Consider the following 26,931-nt stretch of genomic DNA (forward strand, 5'->3'; position numbering starts at 1 on the left):
GTTTCTTTTTTTTTAATGGCGATTTTTTTCTTTATTGAGAAACTTAAGACTTGGGTAACATTGTATTTTTTTTTTTTTTTTTTTTTTTTTGCGGTACGCGGGCCTCTCACTGTTGTGGCCTCTCCTGTTGCAGAGCACAGGCTCCGGACGCGCAGGCCCAGCGGCCTTGGCTCACGGGCCCAGCCGCTCTGCGGCATGTGGGATCCTCCCGGACCGGGGCACGAACCCGCGTCCCCTGCATCGGCAGGCGGACTCTCAACCACTGCGCCACCAGGGAAGCCCAACATTGTATTTTTTAAAAATTCAGATCCCTGGGACTTCCCTGGTGGTGCAGTGGTTAAGAAGCCATCTTGCAGTGCAGGGGACGCTGTTTCGATCCCTGGTGGGGGAACTAAGATCCCACATGCCGCAGGCCTACTAAGCCCGTGCCGCAACTACAGAGACTGTGCACTCACTCTGGAGCCTGCGCAACCACAACTAGAGAGAAGCCTGCGCGCCACAACTATAGAGAAGCCTGTGCACCACAACGAAGATACTGCACCGCAATGAAAAGATCCCACGTGCTGCAACTAAGACCCGACCCAGCTAATAAATAAATAAATAATAAAAAAAATTCAGATCCGTTGTAGAATCTGAATTACAAAGTCAGTTATTTCTCTGATACTTCTACCTTGGGGATTTCAAAGCATTGCCTTTAAACTTAGTAGTTAACAACAACAACAACAAAACATCCCATATCTATCTTATAGGGAGAAATAAGGAAAAACAGCCAACAGGCTATGAAGGTCCAGAGCTCCACATCTACAAGAAAGAGCAACACCCATGCCAAAGGCATAAAGCTTAGTTACGAAACAGAGAAAGGCAGTATTTGTATTTTGTGAGTGGAACATCAAGGCTACTCTGAAATGGGGCCTGGACAACAAGTACAATGGCAGTAGGATGTTTAAGCCAATAAGACCCTCTGCATTTTAGAATCTGTGATTCTAGATTTTAATCAATATTGCATTAAGTACAATAAAGGACAAAGTGCTAGAAAAGGAAATGCTCCAAAGTACAAAATTCTGAAGGCTCTAAAATAATACTAATCTTCAAAAAATTTTAATGATGAACATCTCTTTATCTTTCCAATAATTTAAAAGAATTTCATCTGTACAAAACCCAGCCCCACTTGTGACTATCCACTGTCAGTATGCTCCTCCCTCCTATATTTGCCTATTGCAGAGGAAAGAAACAGAACTTAGAGCTTTGGGGAAGCAAAATGTAGCTTCTTCTCATGAAATGATTTTAAGCCCCTGGCCTAGACATTCACAGCAGTCATTACAGAAATAAAGGAAACATAAACCAGCTTTCCCAACCCATTTAAAAACAGAATCTTCTGCTCCTCCTCCATATTTCTCCCAGAAAGATATGGTAACTTGTTCATAGTTACATGGAGAATTGGTGATTTTGCCAGGAAATGAAACTCATGTCTCCTCACTCTTAGTCCAGTGACCTTTCTAATACACCATGTTGTCTTCCGTTTAGTAATCAAAGTAAATCAAGACCTAAATAAGTATGGAATCTGCCCAAGGGATACCCAAGTCTCCTTAGTCCTAGAGTGAATTCCAACCTTGAAAAGCCAATGAAGAATGTTTGGGAAGAGCTTGCCAACAAATCTAGAAGAATACTTTATACTCAGTGGACTCTATTTCTCCATCACACCAGCCCCTCCAATCTCATAACTGTGCCTTTTCAAACTGTCCCGCCTCATGAGTGCAAAAACAATTTGTGTGTGTGTGTGTGTGTGTGTGTGTGTGTGTTTCTTCCCCAAGAAAGATTAGGTCAAAAGAGAAAATAATCTAGTTTCTTTCTGCCAGAATTGTGGCACAGTGGGACTGTGCAGGAATGTACCTACTGTGGAATCTTCCCACACTCCTGAGCTGTTAAAAGTAACCAGCAGAGGCATGTTCCATACACTCCCCAAATACCTGAGCTGGCAACAACAAGATACTCAGAGATCTTAGCCCTGGGACAATAGCTCCTGTCAGTCAACTACAGTTCTCACGACTGTGCTTCTTCTGCTCTTACTTCAACTTCATACCAAAGAACATATCACACCTGTACAAGTACTTCAGAAAACCACACAAATGAATTCACACAGTAGTGTAGCAATTTTGGCAGGGTACCAATACTAATGATAAAGTATAATTCAACAAAAAATTCAAAGACCTTACACAAGCATATTACTCTTAGCATTTACAAGCAGATTTGACAAAGGATCTGGGGCCCCAGTAATCTGTTCTTGAGACCAACACCTAAAGGATCAGGTAGAGTTTCCACACAAAGGGGGTTACCTGATAAGGAAGCAAAGATCAGCATTTTCTCTCTTACCTGAAGCCAAAGGTCGGATCCACTCTTTGCTATTTAGGTCAAGTCTCCAGAGGTCATTGAAGGCAGCATTGCAGCTGCTTTGGGTACAGCCTCCAAACACATACATAGACTGATTAGCATCATAATAGCACGCACCTAGAAAGAAAACAATAAATGAATAACTGACATCTAATTCTGAAGCCACTCTAAACCTTAACTATAGCCCATATCTTTCAAAGATCAATTACTTCACACATTCCGCAGTTGTTCCCAGGTATCAACCTTTCTATAACCAGCCTCCTGTCTTCAGGTTGATCAATATCACAGTAACCTTTAAAATACGGACCAGAGAAAAGCTATGGAAATGTTATGTTATTTCCGAGCACACTAAGCAAACTGACAATGATATCATTAAATAAGACAATATAATTCTAGCAAGAGAACACAAGAATTCAGACTAAGGGTGTTCAATGAGTGAAATTTCAGCACAGCTGCATAATTAATCTAAATCTGCATTATTATCATCTAGGGCTAGGAGAAGATAGTCAGCACTAACAGAAGTACTCTGTCCTCCCATTCCTCTCCACCTGTCCTCCTCTTATTGCTTTTGCTTTCAAATGAAACATGAGGCACAAAACAATAACAAGACTTTATATGAAAGAGGATGACAGAAAACAATTTTAAGAACCTGCTGGATGTATAAATAAATAAATAAAATTAAAAATTTCAAAAGAAAAGAAAACAATTTCAATCAATGCCATAAAGTAACCACACATACAGAACCAATGTAGCTCAGCGATCTCAGAAGTAGTATGGTCCCCAAACAACTGAGAGAAAAAACATGAAAGTCATTAAGCTCCTAGGTGTGCATCCAAAAGCCACCAAGGCCGACTGGTTGGTGCTGAATAGAAAACCAATGCAGTAGGTAACAGTTAAAAAGCACCAAGGTCTCCAAGAAAAGCCTTTTTAATTAGGTGACTATATACACCTCACCAATGGGCACTATTCTGAAGAAAAGAGTCAATGACTGTGAGAGGGGCTGTTCCCGTAAAACCAGAAAGACCAGAGCCAGAGTCTAGACAAGAGACATGAAAGCTAAGCGCTGCCACCTTGCTTCTCATTGGAAAGTTCATTTAGCCTCTGTCCTTTGGAAAAGATGACCATGCGCTCCATCCAGTCCTGCATTTACCATCTTGTATTTCAGGAAAAGGGCCGAGCAAAACTTCATTCATTTCATGCATACCACTGGGAAAAACAGACCTCTCAATGTGAAACTAGGCTAAAACAGTTAAGCGTCACATAAAAGAAAGGGTAAAGGGAAAAGAAATTCAGAGATTCAACCCACTAGTGCATGGCTTCAGTGATCATCCAGTTTATCTGTAGGTCTTGTTCAGTTTAGCACACCACCGTTTCACCACCGTTTCTAAGATCTCTTCTGAACTCTGGCACCACTTATTCAAGTTCAGAAAAAGGGAAACACCACTGCTATAATTACCTCTGTGATATATATTAGCTCTGGGAATAACCCTCCTTTTTTATTTTTTCTTAACTCAGCCCACTTGATATGCCTTTAAGGACTCTCTAAGAAAGCCAAGTCCAAAAATTGGATGAGTTAAGATAATAAAAGCAATGTGTTCAGTCACACCCAGTAATCTCAGCCAGTGGAAGGAGTAAATCCAAAACATCTGGGACTTTACTGGGGGCACAGTGGTTAAGAATCCTCCTGCCAATGCAGGGGACACGGGTTTGATCCCTGGTCCAGGAAGTTCACACATGCGGCAGAGCAACTAAGCCCATGCGCCACAACAACTGAGCCTGAGTTCTAGAACCCCTGAGCCACAACTACTGAAACCGTGTGCCTAGAGCCCGTGCTCTGCAACAAGAGAAGCCACCGTAATGAGAAGCCTGCACACCGCAATGAAGAGTAGTCACTGCTCGCCACAACTAGAGAAAGCCAGCGCACAGCAACAAAGACCCAAAGCAGCCAAAAATAAAAAAAAAATAATAAAAAAAAAAATCTGACCTCTGATGCTGTGCAATAACAGAGCTACAGACTTTTCAAATTAACAAAGAAATTAAAGAAACTAGAGATGTGAAGAAATGAAATACCATTTAATCATCAACAGGCTCACATCTGCAAAATACTTAATTACTCCCAGAACTCAAACATGCTACAATGGTATATGAAGGTTTAAATGATCTTACACTTGCCACTGACTTTCTTCCCTTTTTTTTTTTTGGCGGGATCTTAGTTCCCTGACCAGGGATCGAACTCGGGCCCCCACAGTGAAAGCACCGAGTCCTAACTACTGGACTGCCAGGTAATTCCCCCATCCCCTTTTTTATTCCTACTGACTTTCTTTGCCTTTAAAAATAACTTCTAATCCATATCTAAATCAGTTTTTTAATTAACATCCCAATAAGAAAGTCTATTAAGAAGTAAAATCCTGGGAATTCCCTGGCAGTCCAGTGGTTAGGACTCTGTGCTTTCACTGCCAGGGCCCAAGTTCAATCATGCAAGCAGCGTGGCCCAAAGGAAAAAGAAGAAAAAAAAAAATAAGAAGTAAAACCCTATGTAAGTCCACTGCTCATGTTTCAGGTTTGTTGAGAACTGCAAATAACAAAGGATCAAGTTAGATGACATTAAACAAACAAAAAGGATAATTACTGAAGCCACACTCTAATCTCCACTAAAGGGGACAAGCTTCAGGTATCCTGGTCTTCTCATACATACCTTTTTGAACTAGCTACTCCAACAAACTGGGGCAATTTTGAATTGAACTGACTGGTGCCTGGCATAAAAGAACATTCTCTTCCACCTGATAATCCATAACCCCAGAACAGAAATTAGCAATGTCCTCTGGCTTCTGAAACCTTAACTGATCTTCATTATACCAATGTTTAATAAGACAAATCCATGATTTCATAACTAAAAGAGTCAGTAGCTCATTTATGTCCCACTATTCCTCAAAGATCAACTCTTGGCAGCTGCTTCCTTCATGCAGCAAAAAAGCACAGCGCCTTTATTTTTCAAAGAGGTAGCAAACATTCTTCTTCTCTATTTGGACTGAAAACCTAGCCAGCAGCTGGGCCCCATGAGGTCCTTACCACGTGTATTTTAATGCTATACTAAAATAAGGCAATTGGCATTTTCCTGCTTCTCTTTGAGCAAACAAAGGTTTCTGGAAGAGGAAGGTACAGCCCAAACCCTATGCAAAGCTAACGGGACTGAAACGACAAGTTTCACACACTGTAGTTTCAATATCCAGCAGTCATTATCAACAAAGCTTGGAGAGGAAGGGAGTCAATTTAGGCAGCTATGTTTAGAACTCAGATATAATGGGAATGAGAAACAGCCATCAATAATACACTCAAATATTTTAAGCATCCTACTGAACTCTGTTTGCCTCTTTTTATTTAAGATGCGTACATGTTGGTCTGGGTGGGGGTTGGGGACCCAAGTTCAATGAGCCTTTCAGAAAAAATTAAGAATTTAAGCAAATACCACTGCTCAAGTAAATACTTCCTTTTACCAAAGTTCTCCACCCAAACAGAACATTCTCCTTTCAGAACATCTAGACCACTGGAATGTGCTATACAAAAGTTACCATTTGTAGTATGGTACGATGGCTCTGCTAAGAAATAACATTGAGAACGTGATTATTCCAACTGCTAGATCTCTTCAAGCTTTCTGAAATGTGCTTGACTGCTCCACGAAAAACTATTGCAAGTCACATACCTCAAGTTAAAATCTAATAATCCCTACTCGAAGACAAGCCAAATATGCACAATTACACTCACGACAAGCAAAGAGTTCCTCAGTGTTCCGAATACTTTTCCTACTATATTATAATCCTCTGAAGTTCAAGGTCTTCCAGTTGTTTCGTATTTTCCATGGTGCCTGGTAGTCACTAGATTAATGTTCACTGAACTCTAATTTTTGCACTTTCAGAGGTTAAATTCTCTTGTTCCCTCATTGTCTCCAGGGAAAGGTCCTGAGGCATTTATCCCATGCTTAGAGACTATGCTGTCATGTGTCTCACATCTACAAGCCAGGACATACTTGAAGGCCTGTAATTAAGTAACTATGGAATAAGAAAGGTTGGTTATCCAGTCTGGGCCTGCTGGCTATTGCAGGAGCAAGATTAGCAAGTGTATGGAATGACCTGACCATATTTGGAGCCTAAACACTAAAAGGTTTTTCAAAACATAATGCTGGGGATTCAACAGACTCCTATGTCAATCTGAAAGGGACATTCTACCTTAATCAAGGATTGCATGATTGGCCATGAACACACTCATCAAATAACCAGGAGAACTGGCTTCATTTTACTTTCCCTGCGTTTTTTTGTCCCAGACTTTTACCTAAGAAAGAAGCTCTATCGCTCATATCATTGTTACACAATTCCACAGAATAGATGTCAACTATGAACCTGGTGTTATGAAAGGTGCACAGATGTCTAAGACATGGAGCCTGACTGTCCTCAAGTAGACAACAATCTTGTGGAGGAGACATCATCATCGTCCTACAATTTTGCAGGTTAAAATATATTTTTACAAGTGTTTCCTCAATTAAATTTCCTAGCAACCCTGTGGCACAAACAGAATTTATCATACGCATTTTACAGATGAGGAAATTGTGGGTTAGAGGAGCCAAGGAATTTGCTTCCCAAGTCTAAAGTTCTTCCTTTGCATGTAGCCTCTCTTACACAGATAATTATGGTAAAAGACAGATGGTAAAACATTAAGAAGAAGGTATGAAGAGTGTATTAAATGAGTATAAGCAGAAAAAGAGAAGAGCTTAATCTCCATGGTGGGGAATTTGAGAGTAGTGTGAAAGACGGTGGCTTTTGGCTTTGTCTCCAAGATGGGTTTTAGAGGTCAGGACATTTTCAATCAATTAACATGGGGCGAACAAGTCTAGGGGCGAAAGAGGAATGGGAGGGGAAGGGAAAATGAAATCAGGGCATCCAAACAAAGCCATGAGGTAGGGAAGTTGAAGACAAACAAGGAATCTCGTGTGGGCAGAGCCTGGCTGTGTAAGGATGCAGCAGTGAGTCAGGCTGAAAAGGCAGGCTTGGTGAATGCCAGGTGGGATGGAAACTTCTACATGCAGTGCAAAAAGGCTCAGGCTTTTTGGCAGAGGAGTGAAAAGGCTGGTTTTATGGTTCAGATTTGCAGTTTTTCCCGACAGGAGCTCCTGTCATTTTGAGCAAGTCAATTCTTTGTGTGCAGGATCATCCCATTCACTGCACGACATTTAGCAACCCAAGTAGGTCCTTGCCTACTAACTGCTTGTAGTACTTTCCAGTCAAGACAATAAACAATGGCCTTACACATTTCCAGATGCCCTAGGAGGTGGCACTGTCTCCAGTTTTGGAGATGGCTGCCAAGTGTCTACACCAGGTTCAGATGAAGAGAGAAGAAAGGCAAGAAGATTGTATAGAAAAGACTTAGGGGGACTCCCCTGGTGGTCCAGTGGTTAAAACTCCACGCTTCCACTGCAGGGGGTGCGGGTTCGATCCTTGGTTGGGGAACTAAGATCCCGCATGCCACGGCCAAAAAAAAAAAAAGAAAGAAAGAAAAGAGGAAAGATGGAATGATTAAGTGTGAGTAATGGGGGGCGTGGTAAAAGGAAAGATATGAGAGAGATTGCAGAGACAGAACAGAATCAACAAGATTTGACTTTTGTTGTTGAGGGAGGGAGAAGAAGTGAGGATTAATCCAAGATTTCAAGCTTGTATAATTGAGAGAATGATAATGCCATTAACTAAATTAAAGAGAGGAGAAAATTGGGGGGAAACTACTGAATTCTACTTTTGGCTCACTAAATATGAAACATCTGTGAATCTCTGTGGCAGTATGAGCAAAGAACTGGAAATGTGGATCTCAAGCTCCATGTGAGTTAGGCATAAGGAATAAAATAGAGCTAAAGGGAGAAATACAGAGATGGGAGTTGAAGGAGCTAAGGAAAAAAATTAAAGGAATGCCTTGTTTTCAACCTATTCTGAAAACTGCCCATTCCCTGTAATAACCCTCTTCAGTTTGCCAGCTAGATAGCATGGGGAGACTGATGGAAGAAAACAATAAAAGAGACAGACCGAAAGAGACAACGGAAGACAATGAGAAACCTTTTCTTGGATATCAAGTAAGGAAATGAAAATACCAAGTAAGGAAATGAAAAAAAAATTTAAGCAAAAACAAGTATCAAAACCCCCCAACCCCTGAGCTTCTGTGAGCTTACTCATGGTACTATTCCTTTCTATTTCCCCTTCAAAAAACTGCCTCTATTTTGTGGTAATACTCTTTTTCGAAAGCTAGTTAACTGAAAAATATTTTTTCCCCTCTCTTATCAGAAAGCCAAACTGTTGCTATGATAATTATTCACCCCTATTTCCTATTCTAGTTTCAATTTTACCCTGATTCATTTGATTTCCCTCTTAGGGTTCTAAAACTATTTGTTTCCAAACACCATCCTAAAAAAAGTCCTGTCTTTAGAAACCTCGTCTTTGCTTCTCATTCCAATCATCTGTAGGTAACTGAAGTTACCCCTCCCTCAACAATAAATACTGGACCTAATATGGATCCTCCTGTAATTTCATTAAATGTTCTCAGCAAGGACTCATGTATAGTTTATGGCAGTCATGATCAAAGGGTGGTCTGTGGACTCCTGAAAACATTTGAGACTCTTTCAAAACTACTTTTATAATAATAATAAGTACTAGTAGTAGTAGTAGTTGTAGAAGTAGTAATTTATTGTTTTTTTTCACTGTGTTGACATGTGCACTAATGGTGCCAAAGCAATGCTGGGGAAAACTGCTGCAGCCTGTGCATGACTCAGGGTAAGGGAACTCAACTACTCTAGTGTCACTGTGCTCTTCACTACCACACACTCACAGATTAAAACAAATGAAGCCAGTTCTGACTTCACAGATCCCCCAGAGAGTCTCATTGATGCCTTCCTCCCCCAAAGTCCAGGAATCACACTTCGAGCTCTACTGCTACAGGGGATTTACAACAGCACAAAAATAGCTCCCTGAGAGAACTGAAAACACAGCAAATAGTTTGACCCATTCCTTTGATCTATTTAGATACAATTCAAAGACAACGATGAGTTATCGTTATTTACAGAACTCTCCTCTGGATATGAGAGTACAGCATATGGTCTGCGGCAGTCAACCACCAAGAGGCCTCCAAGGATCCTCACTTCCTGGTATTACACCCTTGGTCAATCTCTGTGTGATTTATAGGATAGAACAGAAAAGATAGTATTCACTTCAGAGCTTAGGGTGTAAAAGATACCCTGGCTGCTGTCTTAGTGTCTGTCTCTGTTTCTCAGATCACTCATTTTGTGGAAAGTCAGCTGGCAAGTTGTGAGCAGCTCTATGGATAGGTCCATGTAGTAAGGGACTGAGTCTCCTATCAACAGTTACTGAGTGAGCTTGGAAGCAGATTCACCGGGCCCCAGTCAGGCCCTCAGGTGACTGTAGCCCCAGCTGACAGACTGATGGCAACCTCACGAGAGACCCTGAGCCACAACCTCCCAGCTAAGCCACTACCAAATTCTTGACCCTCAGGAACACTGTGAGATAATGTTATTTTAAGCTGCTAAGTCTGCAGGTAATTTTTACGCAACATGGATAACCAATAACTCTCCTTCCCCTCAAGAGTTCAAAATATGGCTTAAAAAAAAAAAAAGACACAAACATACAAGTTAACAATGAAAGACAATGTGAGTTAAGTGCCAAATTAGTATTCCAGACATAAGCTCAGAACAGGAAAAATTTTTCTGTGGGCTAGAGAGTTGAGAAAAGGTTTCCCAAAGGAGCTAGAACTTCAACTGAGTTTTCAAGGAGAAGCAGGCTTCAGCTAAGTGGATGGGAATACTCTAGAGAGGAAGAATCAAGTACAGCAAAGTGACAACTTGAAAGAGAAGAGCTCTTGGGAAAAGTTGGGAGATGAAGTGGTAATTTAGAAATAAGTCAACTTAAAGAGGGTTTTAAATATAAGACTAAGTTTTTATCTTGTAGGCACTGGATAGACACTGAAGCTTTCTGTTTTTCTTTTTTTAAAATTAATTTATTTTTGGCTGCGTTGGGTCCTCGTTGCTGCACGTGGCCTTTCTCTAGTTGTGGCGAGCGGGGGCTACTCTTCGTTACAGTGCGTGGGCTTCTCATTGCAGTGGCTCCTCCTGTTGCAGAGCTTGGGCTGTGGGCGTGCGGGCTTCAGTAGTTGTGGCACACGGGCTCAGCAGCTGTGGCTCGCAGGCTCTAGAACACAGTCTCAGTACCTGTGGCGCACAGGCTTAGTTGCTCCGCAGCATGTGGGATCTTCCCGGACCAGGGATCAAACTCATGTCCCCTGCATTGGCAGGCGGATTCTTAACCACTGCGCCACCAGGGAAGTCCTGAAGGTTTCTGAATACAGAAGTAATATAACTAAAGCAGCAATTCTGAGAACTTTCTAAGCGGCTTTCTTCTCCTGTCAATGAACTTTCTTTATGTAAAATCATTAATAAATACAGCTTTTGTGGCCTAAGATAGATCACATCTCAGTCTCACTTTGATGGAGGGATATAAATCACTAATAGAATAAAATGGTATCGGGAATTCCCTGGTGGCCCTGTGGTTAGGACTCGGTGCTCTCATTGCCAGGGCCTGGGTTGAACCCCTGGTGGGGGAGCTAAGATCCTGCAAGGCGTGGGGTGCAGCCGGAAAAAAAAAAAAAAAAGAACAAAATGGCATCTACAAAAATCAATTAAAATGGAGAGTTAATTCTAGAAAAAGTTGGGGCTTCCCTGGTGGCGCAGTGGTTAAGAATCCGCTTGCCAATGCTGGGGACACGGGTTCAAGCCCTGGCTCGGGAAGATCCCACATGCTGCAGAGCAACTAAGCCCATGCACCACGACTACTAAGCCTGCACTCTAGAGCCCTTGAGCCACAACTGCTGAGCCGACGTACCACAACTACTGAAGCCTGTGTGCCTAGAGGCTGTGCTCCGCAACAAGAGAAGCCCGCGCACCACAACGAAGACCCAACGCAGCCAAAAATAAATAAATAAAATAAATTAATTTTTTAAAAAAATCCTAAAAAAAAAAATTCTAGAAGTCAAAAACTCTAAATTGTCTATTTGCCAAAACATTTTATTTATAATTTTACTACTTAAATTTGTATTTTATAAACAATATCCTTCATGTTCAAAATTTTTGTGTGACCCTAGTCAAATTCAGTGTTTGCTGAACATACACTACGTTAAGATAAAGAGTTATTGCAAAAATTAGTGCTAAGCTCTGGCTACTCCCTAAGCAGGATCCCAGAAAAACCCTCATGTATGCCTTTCCTTTGTTTGCCTCTTACATGATGTCAAATGTTTAAAAACCTAAGCATAACACCTCGACCTCTTTGCAGTAGAGACAGTACAAAAATCCAATGAAAAAGCAGAATACAAAATTATATCACAGTGCCTACAATATATTTAGGCTCATGCTCTTCCCTAATTCTGATTGTAAAATTAATATAAACCCTTATTTAACATTTTCTTCATTAAGAAGTCAGACAAAATACAAGCCTCCAAAGTAGCTTTTGGAAACACGACCACAGGCAGGATGGGATCTGCTTTCACAGTAAATACTTACTGTGTGAGAACCGCTGAGTGATTGGGGTTCCAGGATAAGGGTAAGTCCGACTCTCCCACTGAATGTTTCCTTCCTGGACAGCCTTTATGAAACCATGATAACACTGGTGGGCTACACCTAAAGACAAAAATAACAAAAGCTTCAGCCTGGACTCTTCACTTGTAAATCAAATTATTAAAACTGCATCTATTAATTGTCTTATCACTTTTATAAGACATAAGTTTCTTTGAGGAACTCCAAATTTCTTTGATTTTTTCATTCAAAGACAGAAAACAGAATCACAGAATTTCAAAACTGGAAGATCTAATCCTTTCATTTTACCAAGGTTAAGTGACTCCCTCAAGGTTACAAAATCAGCTCACACTTAAAATCTGCTCCCCTTTACATCATATCATGAGGCAACACATCAAAATAATTGGTGCTACTTACTCCAAAGCAAAGGGGCTGGGAGATAATTTAGTTTTATGAGAAAAAGCGTGGTAGAACAGTCTCCGGAATATAACAGCTGTTCAGTAAATATCTATGGTTAGACCATGGCAACCAAGTATTCTCCATCTTAAACAAGGAGTAATAATAAGCGTACAGTGGATTATGAAATGATGAATTTATAACAAAGGAAAGCTGTTTTTTTAAAAAAAAAAAAAATCAGAGTTTTTACTATAATGCTGGATACATGTCATTATATATATGTCCAAACTCACAGAATGTACACCCTATGTAAACTACAGACTTTGAGTGACAAAGATGTATCAATGTATGATCATCAATTTTAAGAAATGTACCCCTCTGGTGAGGGATGTTGAAAGTAGGGGAGGCTGTGCATGTCTGGGGACAGGGGTATATGGGAAACCTACAAACCTGCTCAGTTTTGCTGTGAACTTAAAACCACTCTAAAAAAGTAAAGTCTATTTTTTAAAAAGTGAGAGCTTTATACTTCTGGAACAATCTGCATTCCCAACACATGAAATTACTTTCTTATTTCAAAGAGAAACATTTTGAATGAAGAGTACAACCAATTATATATATGTATATATATATATAAATTTTAAAATAAATTTATTTATTTATTTTTGGCTGTGTTAGGTCTTCATTGTTGCATGTGGGCTTTCTCTAGTTGTGGTGAGCAGGGGCTACTCTTCGTTGCGGTGCAAGGGCTCTAGGCGCGTGGGCTTCAGTAATTGTGGCACGTGGGCTCAGTAGTTGTGGCTCGTGGGCTCTAGAGCGCAGGCTCAGTAGTTGTGGTACATGGACTTAGTTGCTCTGCGCTATGTGGGATCTTCCCAGACCAGGGTTCGAACCCGTGTCCCCTGCATTGGCAGGCAGATTCTTAACCACTGCGCCACCAGGGAAGCCCCAATTATTTATATTTTGAAAGAGTGTATCATTCTTGAATTTATGCCACCTTAGTGGATCCTTAAACAGGATCACAGAACATATTTTCTAATGATGATCATTATCCCTTGGTTGAACTCACAGTTAAGAAATGGAATATTAAAAAGACATGGCCATTTTTTGGTTCTGAAGAAGCTGGGGGCAGGAGAGGAATAAAGATACATATGTACAGAATGGACTTGAGGACACGGGGAGTGGGAAGGGTAACCTGGGATGAAGTGAGAGAGTGGCATGGACATATATACACTACCAAATGTAAAATAGATAGCTATTTTACATTATATTCTCCATAGCAAATGGAGATCAGCTCAGTGCTTTGTGACCAACTAGAGGGGTGGGATAGGGAGGGTGGGAGGGAGACACAAGATGGAGGAGATATGGGGATATATGTATATGTATAGCTGATTCACTTTCTTATAAAGCAGAAACTAACACTCCATTGTAAAGCAATTATACCCCAATAAAGATGTTTAAAAAAAGACATGCCCGTTTTTAATGTGTGACCATACTGCCAACTACGCACTGGTGAAGTAATACAGATTCGCAAATGTTGAAATGAGGTAAGGCAGTAATGAATAAAAGACAGACACATAATGATTGAGGGGAAAAAAAGCTGTCTTGGCAGTGACTTCCCCCAGAAGATCTAAGAATGCGAGTATTAGGTTAAGGCTCTTCTCTCTTAAAGAAAGATCAAAATGATAAGAATGCCAAATAAAACCTAAGAATAAATTCATATATTTGATTAGATCACCACCCCTTGTCTGTGATTCTCCACCTCTATTTTAGAGGTAAAACCATCTATTTCCACAGTGTAAGGAGCCAATCTCTCCTGCAGAGTCCATTAACTCTGCAAACAGAAGCAGGCTGTGCATACCAGTATTACCAGTCGTGAGCGGATGAGCACAGGGCCCAGCAAGCAGTTTCAACACAGCTGGTCCTTATTAGCTCTCTAGGTTGGACTTTGGACAAATGACAGGGACCCTAATCCTCAGAGCATCACTCTGATTTGAGGAAAAGATTTTAAGACTGATTCTGATCTAGAGGTTTTTCTCTCTCATATCTCTGGCTGCCTTGTTCCCAACAGGAAAGAAAAAATTGATACGACCCTTGCTTTGATCAAAGATTATTCAACTGGCTCGGTCATCTTCATTCAAAAAATGGGCCCTTTCCACCTAAAATGGAATGAAACCAAATAACTGCTATTAATTAAAACTACAGTACAACTAGTAACCTCAACATTTAGCCAAAGTTGAAATCTTGATTAGAAAATGGAGGGGGAAAAAAAAAGAGAAACTCATTTAAAAAGTAAAAGACATACATAGGGCCTGTTGTGTTTAGAGATAAAATCAAGCAGTAAATGCTTTCATAATCCCACATCTGCCACAGTTAGCTACTTTAAGCTATTCATAGTTCGCTATGAGGATTGTAAAACAGTTATAATAGTCCTGACAATAATAAGAGTTATATGAAGGTTAACTATTACTGTCAATCGATATCCATCCCATCTCTACCTGTTCAAGAACAATACAACATACCAGATCAACTCCAAGAATATGCAGAAAAAGAATCCTCATTTTAAACCTGGAAATTGGATTAAATACTATAGTATTCAAGCTGTTCATAAAATTAGGCAGGATAAAGAGAAAAGAAAAATGTACAATGCTAATCGTCTAACACTAAATTTTAGAACCACAATAAATTTAAGGGAGAAAAGAGAAAATGAAATTGGGAGGTAAAAATAAATCATTCAAACAAATTTTAAGTAAATAAATAAAACTTTCCACTTTCCACAGTACCTTTAATAAGTCGGTACCACTGTTTGCAGACAAGGGCTGCAGTTTTGTGTTCCTGGTATGGTGAGAGAAAGGACAGGATATACTCCAAAACCTCTTCCGGCAGCTCAGACATGGACCTATTATGTCTAGTCTCCTCAACCTCCAATATTGGGCGGGGCTCCTCATCTTGCTCCATTGTCCCTTCCAGCACAGTCTCTTCTTGGTCCACAGCCATGAAGCTATCATCTTCACTGTCCGAGGAGCTGGCCATGACATTCCACTTGACAGCTACAGCGGGAAAGAAACAAACATCAGTATACACTGCCTGAAGTTCTGAAATAACTCAGGCAAGGCATCCAAGCTGTTCATGATTTCTTTTAGATGCTCAATCTGAAATCTGTCCTTTAGCACTTTCCCACACCAGTTGTGAGCCACCTTAATTTATCAAGTACAGCTCAAATACCAAGGCCATCCCAAATATCTAATAAATCCCTAAAGGCTTCTGATGGTATTTTTTTCTCTCCACTGAAAACCAGAGTGACAGCCGAGTTCTGGTATAACCATAAAACCAAAAAACTTGTTCTCAACAACTCCTCTAACTCAAGGATCTGACTGGCAGACAGCAAAGGGAACAGCAACTAGCTTCCCTTGGCCAGTAATATGATTCAAGACCTCAAACTTAGAAGAAAAAACTAACTGTGGGTCCTAAAAGAGTAAAAAGAACATTCTGAGGATATGGGAATAAGAAATGACAGGTTTTTTTAGCTTTTATACAAGGTAATTCACTTAAGAGGACAATAAATATTTCAATAACAGGCTTAACTAGCTATAATACCAAACACAAGGCAATATTTATATTAGAAAACATAACAGATCCAAGGAGTGAAAAACTGGAAATAATACAAATGCCCACCACCAACAGAACAGGTAGATTGTGGTACATTCACACAACAGAATACTATACAGCAAGGAACCACAGATACACACATGGGTGACTCTCTTAAACAGAATACTGAGCAAAGAAGACAAAACAGTACATACTACATAACCATGCTTATATCAAGTTCAAAACTAGGCAAAATTAATTTATGTTGTTGCAAGTGAGGATAGCGGTTACCAAAGGTAACAACTGGGAGGCTCCTGGGGTAGTGGTAAACCTTCCTGATTGGTGATGGTTACACAGATGTGTTCAGTTTGTGAAAAATTCACCCAGGTCAATACTTAACACACTTCTCTAAAGTTTACCAAAATAAGCCACTATTAACAGTTACCTCTAGTGGAGGTTAATTAATTTTTAAAAAAATATTATGGGTATTTTTAAATGTCTTTGTGCTACCTGTATTCCCTGAATTTTCTAGGAAGAGCACAAGTTAAAACACACACAGAGGGACTTCCCTGGTGGCGCAGTGGTTAGGAATCTGCCTGCCAATGCAGGGGACATGGGTTCGAGCCCTGGTCCAGGAAGATCCCACATGCCGCAGAGCAACTAAGCCCGTGCACCACAGCTACTGAGCCTGCGCTCTAGAGCCTATGAGCCACAACTACTGAGCCCGCGTCTAGAGCCCATGCTCTGCAACAAGAGAAGCCACCGCAATGAGAAGCCTGCGCACCACAATGAAGAGTAGCCCCTGCTCACTGCATCTAGAGAAAGCTGCATACAGCAACAAAGACCCAGCACAGCCATAAATAAATAAATAAATAAATAAATAAATAAATAAAACATACACAGAGGCAGGTAATTCATTTATACCACACCAGTGATGTTTCATGCAAATCCTGAGGTAAAAACAGTACAATGTTCAGGAAATAGGGTGATTTATGTAAGAAGTGTGTCACAGGTTAGATTCTAGAGGAAGCAGATGCTAAAATAAAATTAGGAATGAAAAAGGTTTAATGGGGAGAACTTTTATGAGAAGAAAAGAATAGGATTTAGCAGGAGGAGCCATCAGACCATGAGGCAGATCTGACAGAGCCTGTCCAACAGAGAGCTCGGGAGCAAGGACGGCCAGCAGAGGACTCCAGTGCTGGGCAAGAAGGTGAGGCTCTTAGATCACTGCTCTGCTCACCACCACTGCCTGCCCTGAGAGGAGCATGACCTTGTTTCCAATGCTGTGGCAGACCCTGAAAGGACTAACAGCTTTCTTTTGCTACACTCCTTACAAACGGGCAGCAAGTCATTTCTTGAAGGGGCATCTGAGTTCATTTTATAATTTGTTAATACATCTATTCCCTTGACCATACACACCTATCCTGATCATTCACTACGCCATCCACCTTACAAATTTCCAGCATTCCCTCCAGCACTAACGAGAAGGATAAGAAGTAACAGGAAGAGAAGAGTGACCCTGAAATATACTTTGGGGCCTAGAGAAAGATCTGAAATGTTCCACAAGGTGAGGGGCGGGGGTGCGAGGAGAGCAAAGAAATTAAACCTCCAACCTCATCTCTACCGCTCCTGTAATTCACATACTAATTATGTACAGCATCTTAAAAACTGGAAGAATGATCACATTAAGAAAAACATGAGTCAAAACTCAAGAAATTGCTCCCAACATAATTTATCCACAAAATTAGCTCATGATACTGCAATGTATCCTAGCAAAGTGGCTGCTAGAATCTTGATGATGATGAACAACGGGTGGCTAATTAGAAGTAGGGGAGGGACGTCCCTGGTGGCACAGTGGTTAAGAACCTGCCTGCCAATGCAGGGGACACAGGTTCGAGCCCTGGTCTGGGAAGATCCCACATGCCACGGAGCAACTAAGCCCGTGCGCCACAACTACTAAGTCTGCGCTCTAGAGCCTGTGAGCCACAACTACTGAGCCCACGTGCCATAACTACTGAAGCCCACACACTCTAGGGCCTGCGTGCCACAACTACTGAGCCTGCGTGCTGCAACTACTGAAGCCTGTGTGCCTAGAGCCCGTGCTCTGCAATAAGAGAATCCATCGCAATGAGAAGCCCATGCACCACAACGAAGAGTAGCCTCCGCTCGCCACAACTAAAGAAAGCCCACATGCAGCAACGAAGACCCAACGCAGCCAAAAAAGAAAGGTAGGGGAGTAGCCTAAATCCCCCTTGCTGGGGGAGAGTGGTGGCGGCAGAGGGAGGGCAGCAGCAATTCCCTCCATTCCTCAAAAGTAGAGAAGTATTGTGATAGGTTCACTATAAACTGTGTTAAATAAAAAATCCTTAGCCACATCTGCCCTATTTTCAGTGAACTGTTTTTCCACATGCTTAACTTGCTAGAGGAAGGCCTTTCCATTTCTAGCCCTAACTCCTACCCTAAAGAGAACAGTTACATATCAAAATGACTATACTACCCAAGGCAATCTACAGATTCAATGCAATCCCTATCAAATTACCAATGGCATTTTTCACAGAACTAGAACAAAAAATCTTAAATTTTGTATGGAGAAACAAAAGACCCTGAATAACCAAAGCAATCCTGAGAAAGAAAAATGGAGCTGGAGAAATCAGGCTCCCTGACTTCAGACTATACCACAAAGCTACAGTCATCAAAACAGTATGGTGCTGGCACAAAAACAGAAATACAGATCAATGGAACAGGATAGAAAGCCCAGAAATAAACCCACACACCTATGGTCAATTAATCAACGACAAAAGAGGCAAGACTATACAAGGGAGGAAAGACAGTCTCTTCAATAAATGGTGCTGGGAAAACTGGACAGCTATATGTAAAAATATGAAATTAGAACATTCTTTAACACCATACATAAAAATAAACTCAAAATGGATTAAAGACCTAAATATAAGACGGGATACTATAAAACTCTTAGAGGAAAACACAGGCAGAACACTCTTTGACATAAACTGCAGCAATATCTCTTTTGGGCCATCTCCTAGAATAATGGAAATAAAAACAAAAATAAACAAATGGGACCTAATTAAACTCAAAAGCTTTTGCACAGCAAAGAAAACCATAAACAAAACGAAAAGACAACCCACAGAATGGGAGAAAATATTTGCAAACTACACAACGGACAAGAGATTAGTCTCTCTCCAAAATTTACAAACAGCTCATGAGGCTCAATAGCAAAAAAACAAACAACCCAATCAAAATAAGGGCAAAAGACCTAAATAGACATTTCTTCAAAGAAGACATACAGATGGCCAAGAGGCACATGAAAAGATGCGCAACATCTCTAATTATCAGAGAAATGCAAATCAAAACAGTGAGATAACACTTCACACCAGTCAGAATGGCCATTATTAAGAAAAAAATCTATAGGGAATTCCCTGGTGGTCCAGTGGTTAGAACTCTGTGCTTTCACTGTCCAGGGCCCGGGTTCAATCCCTGGTCAGGGAACTAAGTTCCTGCAAGCTGCACGGCACAGTCAAACAAACATACCTACAAATAATAAATGCTGAAGAGGGTGTGGAGAAAAGTGAACCCTCCTACACTGCTGGTGGGAATGTAAATTGGTACAGCCTATGGAGAACAGTATGGAGGTTCCTTAAAAAACTAAAAATAGAGCTACCATATGATCCAGCAATCCCACTCCTGGGCATATATCCAGAGAAAAACATGGTTCGAAAGGATACATGCACCCCAGTGTTCACTGCAGCACTGTTTACAATAGCCAAGACATGGAAACAACCTAAATGTCCATCAACAGATGAATGGATAAAGAAGATGTGGTACACATATACAATGGAATATTACTCAGCCATTAAAAGGAATGAAATTATGCCATTTGCAGCAACATGGATGGACCTGGAGATTATCATACTAAGTGAAGTAGGTCAGACAGAGAAAGACAAATATCATATGATATCGCTTGCATGTGCAATCTTAAAAATAATGATACAAATGAACTTATTTACAAAACAGAAACAGACTCACAGACTTAGGAGAATGAATTTATGGTTACGGGGGGGAGGGGGGGAGATGGGATAGATTGGGAGTTTGGGACTGACATGTACACACGGCTATATTTAAAACAGATAACCAACAAGGACCTACTGTCAGGGAACTCTGCTCAATATTCTGTAATAACCTAAACGGGAAAAGAATTTGAAAAAGAATAGACACATTTATATATATTACTGAATCACTATGCTGTACACCTGAAACTAACACAACATTGTTAATCAAATATACTCCAATATAAAATTTCTAAAAATCTTTTTTTAAAAAAGAGTACAGAAAACAATAAAAATAATTAGAATTTTTCTGGCCCCTCTCCCACAAAAGTGCCTTTTTCTACTGGAAAAAATATCACTTCCCACAATCCTTCTTACTCTTTCCCGTGCAAGTTATCATTTTTCATCTCCCATTGACCATATTCCTTTATTTATTGACTTTCTCATATATTTAACCTTCATTCAGCCCTGAAATTCACCAAGGAAAAGAGTCCAAAGAAACAGATTCCTTGAGTTCGGCTGCATCTTTCACATTTGAATTAAATATAGCATGTGAAATACAACTGCTCCCTTACACATCTTGACAGATTGTGAGCTGAGGGTCTGCTTCTGAACAAACTGAATCAATGAAGGCTGCAAAAGGTTATTTATATTACTATTTTTTCCCAAGCAAAATAAATCTGTTTGGCTCAATAAAACAACTTCTTACTCTCTTTCCAAACCTTCTCAAGGTACAATTAGCAAGCTTAAATAAAGGGACTCACACTTTTGTAATTCCAAGTTTTAAGCAATTCTCATCGTTCAACCATTTCACTGCCCATAAAAGCAGCAAACCTCATGCCCCCGAGGGCACGTTTGCTGACTTGGCTTTGAGCACAGATGCCAATGAGAAAACACAGGTATGGGTTCAGATGCAAATCCTCTGTAATTACGTGCCCTGCACCAATTTGCACAACCCTTCATTTTCATGTCCATGGTTAGGTAATGAAATCATCACTCATACTCCCAGAGGATATAGAGACACTTTGAAACAGTTTTTCATTTTTTCATGCCAAAAGGTGTACACTGGCCTGAGAGTCTGCTGCCAGACTCCTGAGCCGTACCCAATGACCCTTTGCTGGGTCAAAAGGGATGGTACTGAAGAGAAACCATTTATTTGGTCCAGCTGTATCTTTTCTTTTGAAAAACTACTACACTATATCCAACTAAATACAAACCAATATTTTAAACCCAAATATTTTGCCCTTCTGGAGTTTAAATTAAGGTTAAGACTTTGAGACTGGGAGATCTGGCTACTGCTTCTAGCAATAATGATCTGTTACCCAGGCTAAGTCACACAGTTAAAACAGGAAAATCTCTCTATCCCTAATAAATGAAAGTTCCCCGCCTACTTCATAAAGATTCTGTAAAGCCAGCAGATGGCAACAAACTCCTCTGAACTTATTGGAGGAAACAGATTAACTTGTGAAGGGTTAAAATCGATTCAAAGAAATTCAAGATGGGAATGAAACTACTTTGTTATCCATGTAACAATCACTGCCTAGTACAATATTTGACCAATTGTACCTTTGATTTCTACACAACTAGACATCTGACAATCCTCTTGGAGTAAACACATTTTCTTTTCTTAAGAAAATCAGAATACACTTCACTTACCTGAAAGGAAATCGAACATTTAAAATACAATCAAGCTTATTCTTCACAATTTCAAAAGGTTAAAAAATGCAATTAAGGGAAAACCTTAATGATGATGGTAAAAAAGAGCACTGAGACTTAACTAAAGAATGCATAGCTGGATTGAATGGAAAGCACCCACAGTCATCCATCAGCATGAGGGCCTCTCAAGCTTCAGGGGCAAAGTAGCAACCCTGCACAGACATCATTATGAACTCATGAAGTTACCCACCCCAGCCACACTAATGGGAGCTAAGTATTTTTTTAAAAATATTTATTTATTTATTTGGTTGTGCTGGGTCTTAGTTGTGGCAGGTGGGCTCCTTAGTTGCAGCACGTGGGCTCCTTAGTTGCGGATCACAGGCTCCTTAGTTGTGGCCCGCGAGCACATGAGCTCCTTAGTTGTGGCATGCAAACTCTTAGTTATGGCATGCACATGGGATCTAGTTCCCTGACCAGGGATCGAACCCGGGACTCCTGCATTAGAAGCGTGGAGTCTTATCCACTGCACCACCAGGGAAGTCCCGTGAGCTAAGTATTAAATACTAGCCTTGAAAACAGAAAATACTGTTGAATGAAGATTTACAGACCACAATATGATCCAATCTAAGATGATAATAAGTCTTCTTCATATTAATATACCACCATTATTATTATCATTGTACTAGGTCAAATGAAAAAGTTACAAGAAGTGAAAAAATGGTAAAATATAAATTTCTACCTTACTTCATGCACTCAATAAACACCAATGGAACATTTGCTATATGTGAAAATACTGTGCTTAGATCTCATGGGAGTTATAAAAAGAAGATATGCCACTGTTTCCTCTCAAAGAGATTCACCCAGTAAGAGCCAAAGACAAAGAATACCAGCACAGGACAGACTGTGGTACCAATCAAGAAGCTCTAGCAGTTCAGGAAAGGAAGAGATGCCTTCCAACTAGTATGAGAAGGAAGTAATACAGAAGCAAGCATTTTGGCTTTGAAGAATAGGTAGCATCCCAGAGAATGAAATGGGGGAAGGTGGAAAGAGGAAAGATTTTCAAGTTACTGTCTCCTGTACTCTTTGCCACTTACAGAATTACTTTTAGGCCAAAAGGGCAAAAAACTGGGCTTCCCTGGTGGCACAGTGGTTAAGAATCCACCTGCCAACGCAGGGTCACGGGTTCGAGTCCTGATCTGGGAAGATCCCACATGCCACGGAGCAACTAAGCCCATGCAACATAACTACTGAGCCCACGTGTCACAACTACTGAAGCCCATGTGCCTGGAGCCCATGCTCCACAACAAGAGAAGCCACCGCAATGAGAAGCCCGTGCACTGCAACAAAGAGTAGCCCCTGCTCGCTGCAACTAGAGAAAGCCCGCGCAGCGACGAAGACCCAACACAGCCAAAAATAAAATAAATTTAAAAAGAATGATAAAAAAAATTTTTTTTAAAAAGAGCAAAAACTTTTTTACTCAATGGGCATTTTACCACATGTACAAACTACTTAATATTTTGTCTACATTAACAGAAGCTCATAATCTGGAAACTCCTTAGTTCCTGACAGTCAATGTTTTGATATAAAAAAAGTCTAGAAATAGAATAATTTGGCATAACTACTGTTGCTATTAGCAAACTGTGAGCTATTTTGACAAGTAAATTCGGAGAGCTGTTTCTAGAAAGCATTCCAAATTTAATAACAGATATCAGCTGCAGTGAGGTTTGTTCTTTTTAAATGGTTAACTCATCTCTGTGTTATCCAAGTAAGAGTCCCTTTAATGAAACAGAAAAATAAAGTATTTTCCCAAACTACCCAACAGTATACTTTCTTGTCATTCTTTGCAATGGCTGATGTTAAATGAAAGCATTTTATGACTGTTACAGAATAGTAGCAGAAATGTACAGTTCTCAGGGCCATTCCCCATATTCATATGTAGCAGCCAAAGGATTTTACTAAGTATAAACGGCTGAGAAAAATATACTGGTTTCAATCATCAATGAAGATGTTCTAGGTTCTGAAAATTCCATATGGAGAACCATATACTCTAGGTTCAGCAAAATGTTTCATGTGGTACAAAATGAAAAAAGTATAACAAAACTTTAACACTCAAATTTATATTTCATGAGAGCTTGAATTTTTAGATTTTAAGAGAAGACAGTAATAATATACAAAGTATAGCGTAATTCTAATTGTAGTAATTTAACTGTAGGACTTCCCTGGTGGCGCAGTGGTTAAGAATCCGCCTGCCAATGCAGGGGACACGGGTTCGAGCCCTGGTCCGGGAAGATCCCACATGCTGCGGAGCAACTAAGCCTGTGTGCCACAACTACTGAGCCTATGCTCTAGAGTCTGAGAGCCACAACTACTGAGCCCGCGTGCCACAACCACTGAAGCCCGCACACCTAGAGCCCATGCTCCGCAACAAGGGAAGCCACCTCAATGAGAAGCCTGCGCACCACAATGAAGACTAGCCCCCGCTCGCCGCAACTAGAGAAAGCCTGCGCACAGCAACGAAGACCCAATGCAGCCAAAAATAAACAAATAAATTTATAAAAAATAATAATAATTTAACTGTAACAGTGATTTTAAACAAAAGGCTTTCATTTGAAGTGTAGTACAAATCAGAGGAGAGTTAGAGAAAAGGTGCATTAAAAGGTGCAATTTTCTAGGCTTGGAAATTATTTTCCTCTTGAAAATAATTATTTAGGAAAGTAAGAAAATGCAAAAGAGGCCAATAACCATACTGTAACAGTAGTAAACTGTGTTAACTCAAAATTGACTGCACCAGGCTGCAGAAACGCTCAAAGCACACCTACCTCTCCCTCTGTGCTTCCACAATACTAAGTACCTGTCTTCATACTAGCAATTACTATACTGTTGTCTGTCTGCCTCCTCCTCTCCCCTTAAGGCACAAAAGAAAATAATTCTATTTCTTGTATTCATATACACACTCAGCAAAAGGCTGCTCAATGAATAAGCAAACAAAGCTTTATGAATTCATTTTAGAGTCAACAAAAGCTAAATGTTCATTTCTAGATATTCTGATTGAAAAAAACAAACTTCGTATCAAAAATTTAAATGAAAAATAATAAAATCACAGATTTCAGATGGTTAAAGAAAATAAAACTAGAGGGTAAAAATGGGGCACAAGGGACTTCCCTGGCAGCCCAGTGGTTAAGACTCCATGCTTCCACTGCAGCGGGCACGGGTTTGATCCCTGGTCAGGGAACTAAGATCCTGTAAGCTGCGTGGTGCAACGAAAAAAATTTTCTAATTTTTTTAAATTAAAAATAAATAAAATGTATAGTACTTAAGCAAATCATTACTATTTTTAAAAAATATTTATTTATTTATTTGGTTGCACCGGGTCTTAGTTGCGGCACATGGGCTTCTCAGTTGTAGCTCGCGGGCTCCTTCTTTGCAGCACATGGGCTCCCCAGTTGCGGCATGTGAACTCTTAGTTGTAGCATGCATGTGGGATCTAGTTCCCTGACCAGGAATGGAACCCGGGCCCCCTGCATGGGGAGCGCAGAGTATTAACCACTGCGCCACCAGGGAAGTCCCAAGTCATTACTATTTTTAAGATGTTCTGATTTTTCTGCCATTATGTACCCTCATTCTGAAAACAAGGGAGGAGTATGCAAAACCACTGCATATCAGGATTCTCTTAGCTTTTTGAGGAAAGGTTCTATCACAATGGTTCCCAGACCTCTGAATTTCACAGACCAGCAAGTTTTTTTGAACTGACATAGGGTCGACAACTTTTTATTTTCCCAAATAAGGCAGGAAAAAAAAAAAAAAAAACTACCTACCCACACCCACAAATCCTACCATCTAATATCGTCATAGTTTCATAAAAGGACATTTAAAAACCTGAACAAGTTGGATTGGAAGATCATAATCTCTGATAAAGGCTTTTCCTTCCAAGAAAGGAAACCTTATAAACACACGCATGCACAAACCCTCAAGACAATATGAACCTGAACCAATTTTGGGGGGACTACTATTTCACTACTATGTCAGGCTATTTCATTTTACTACTTATTTACTTTGTGAAAAAAAATCCCACAATTTAAACAAGTTATACAGTCTGAAATTTTTTAAAGGCTAATTTAAATTAAAACTCCCAGCATGCTGGGAAACCTTTTCCAAATGCTAGAAAAAGAGAGACAATGATGGCTACTGGCAAGAATGCATGAAAGATGAATGTAACCTGATTTCTTTTAAAAATAGCTTAGCTGCTCTTTTGTTTCATTGGCTGGTGAATTCATAACGTTTTTTTACTCAAGTGTTTCCCCCACTAAATTTTTAAGGTCTGTATTTTTAACAAGACAACTGTAGCACCTTTTTTTCTTTTAAACTGCAATGGAATATATCAAATTTTATTACTGTTATTAGGGATACTACAGTCAAACCATAGTTTCAAAACTTCCCATAGAAACTAAAGTTTAAAACATAAGATGCTATTTTACGACACATTAAAAGAAAAAAGAGAAAGGAAAAAAAGGAACAAGTCCAAACCTCATTCCAAAATGATCTAAGTTAGAAAACTCTTCAAAATCCAGAGGAAAGTCTTTTTCCAGAGGAAAACAAAAGTCTCCCCTGAGTTAAGGATAGTTAAAGCAATCATCACTTCATGGTTTCAGTTTTAAGAAGGGCTAACATCTTTCTAGTTCAGTCATCCACTGCAGATCTATTTCAATGGAAGGAAGAAAGTTTTTTTAAGTTTTATTATTATTATTATTTTTGGCCACACCGTGCAACTTGAAGGATCTTAGTTCCCTGACCAGGGATCAAACCCATGGCCCCTGCAGTGGAAGTGCAGCGTCCTAACCACTGGACCGCCAGGGAATTCCCAGGAGGAATAATTTTTTAAAAATCAAATTCATTTTACTTTGCATAATCAGCTCTGTATCATTAAATGAATATTTTCCCCATAATTAAAAAACAGCAATTGATTTTAAGTTTCTTTTAAGTATATCAACATATACAAGTATTTCTACTATTGCACAGAACTTCTTGTATAGCTGATCCTTGAACAAGGCGGGAATTAGGGGCGTCTACCCTCCTCCACTCAGTTGAAATCTGCGTGTAACTATTGGGTTGGCCAAAAAGTTCCTTCAGTTTTTAAGTAAAAATAAAAGACACATTTTTCATTTTCACCAAGAACTTTACTGAACAATGTAGTCACCATTTTGTTCCACTACCTTCTGCCATTTTTCAGGCAACTTCATA

General features: G+C 40.0%; 1 protein-coding gene across 1 annotated transcript in view; it reads right to left on the reverse strand.

Annotated features, from left to right (window-relative positions):
• FBXO42 (F-box protein 42) overlaps positions 1-26,931 on the reverse strand; it is a 97,753-nt gene that overhangs the window by 30,571 nt on the left and 40,251 nt on the right. The window contains exons 2-4 of the mRNA XM_032647024.1: positions 15,172-15,438; positions 11,984-12,100; positions 2,371-2,505 (exon numbers count right to left, since the gene is read on the reverse strand). Coding sequence (XP_032502915.1) covers positions 2,371-2,505; positions 11,984-12,100; positions 15,172-15,421 — 502 coding nt within the window. The 5' untranslated portion in view covers positions 15,422-15,438. The remainder of the gene's footprint in view (positions 1-2,370; positions 2,506-11,983; positions 12,101-15,171; positions 15,439-26,931) is intronic.

Source organism: Phocoena sinus, chromosome 1 (assembly GCF_008692025.1).
Source record: "Phocoena sinus isolate mPhoSin1 chromosome 1, mPhoSin1.pri, whole genome shotgun sequence".
Taxonomy (NCBI): domain Eukaryota; kingdom Metazoa; phylum Chordata; class Mammalia; order Artiodactyla; family Phocoenidae; genus Phocoena; species Phocoena sinus.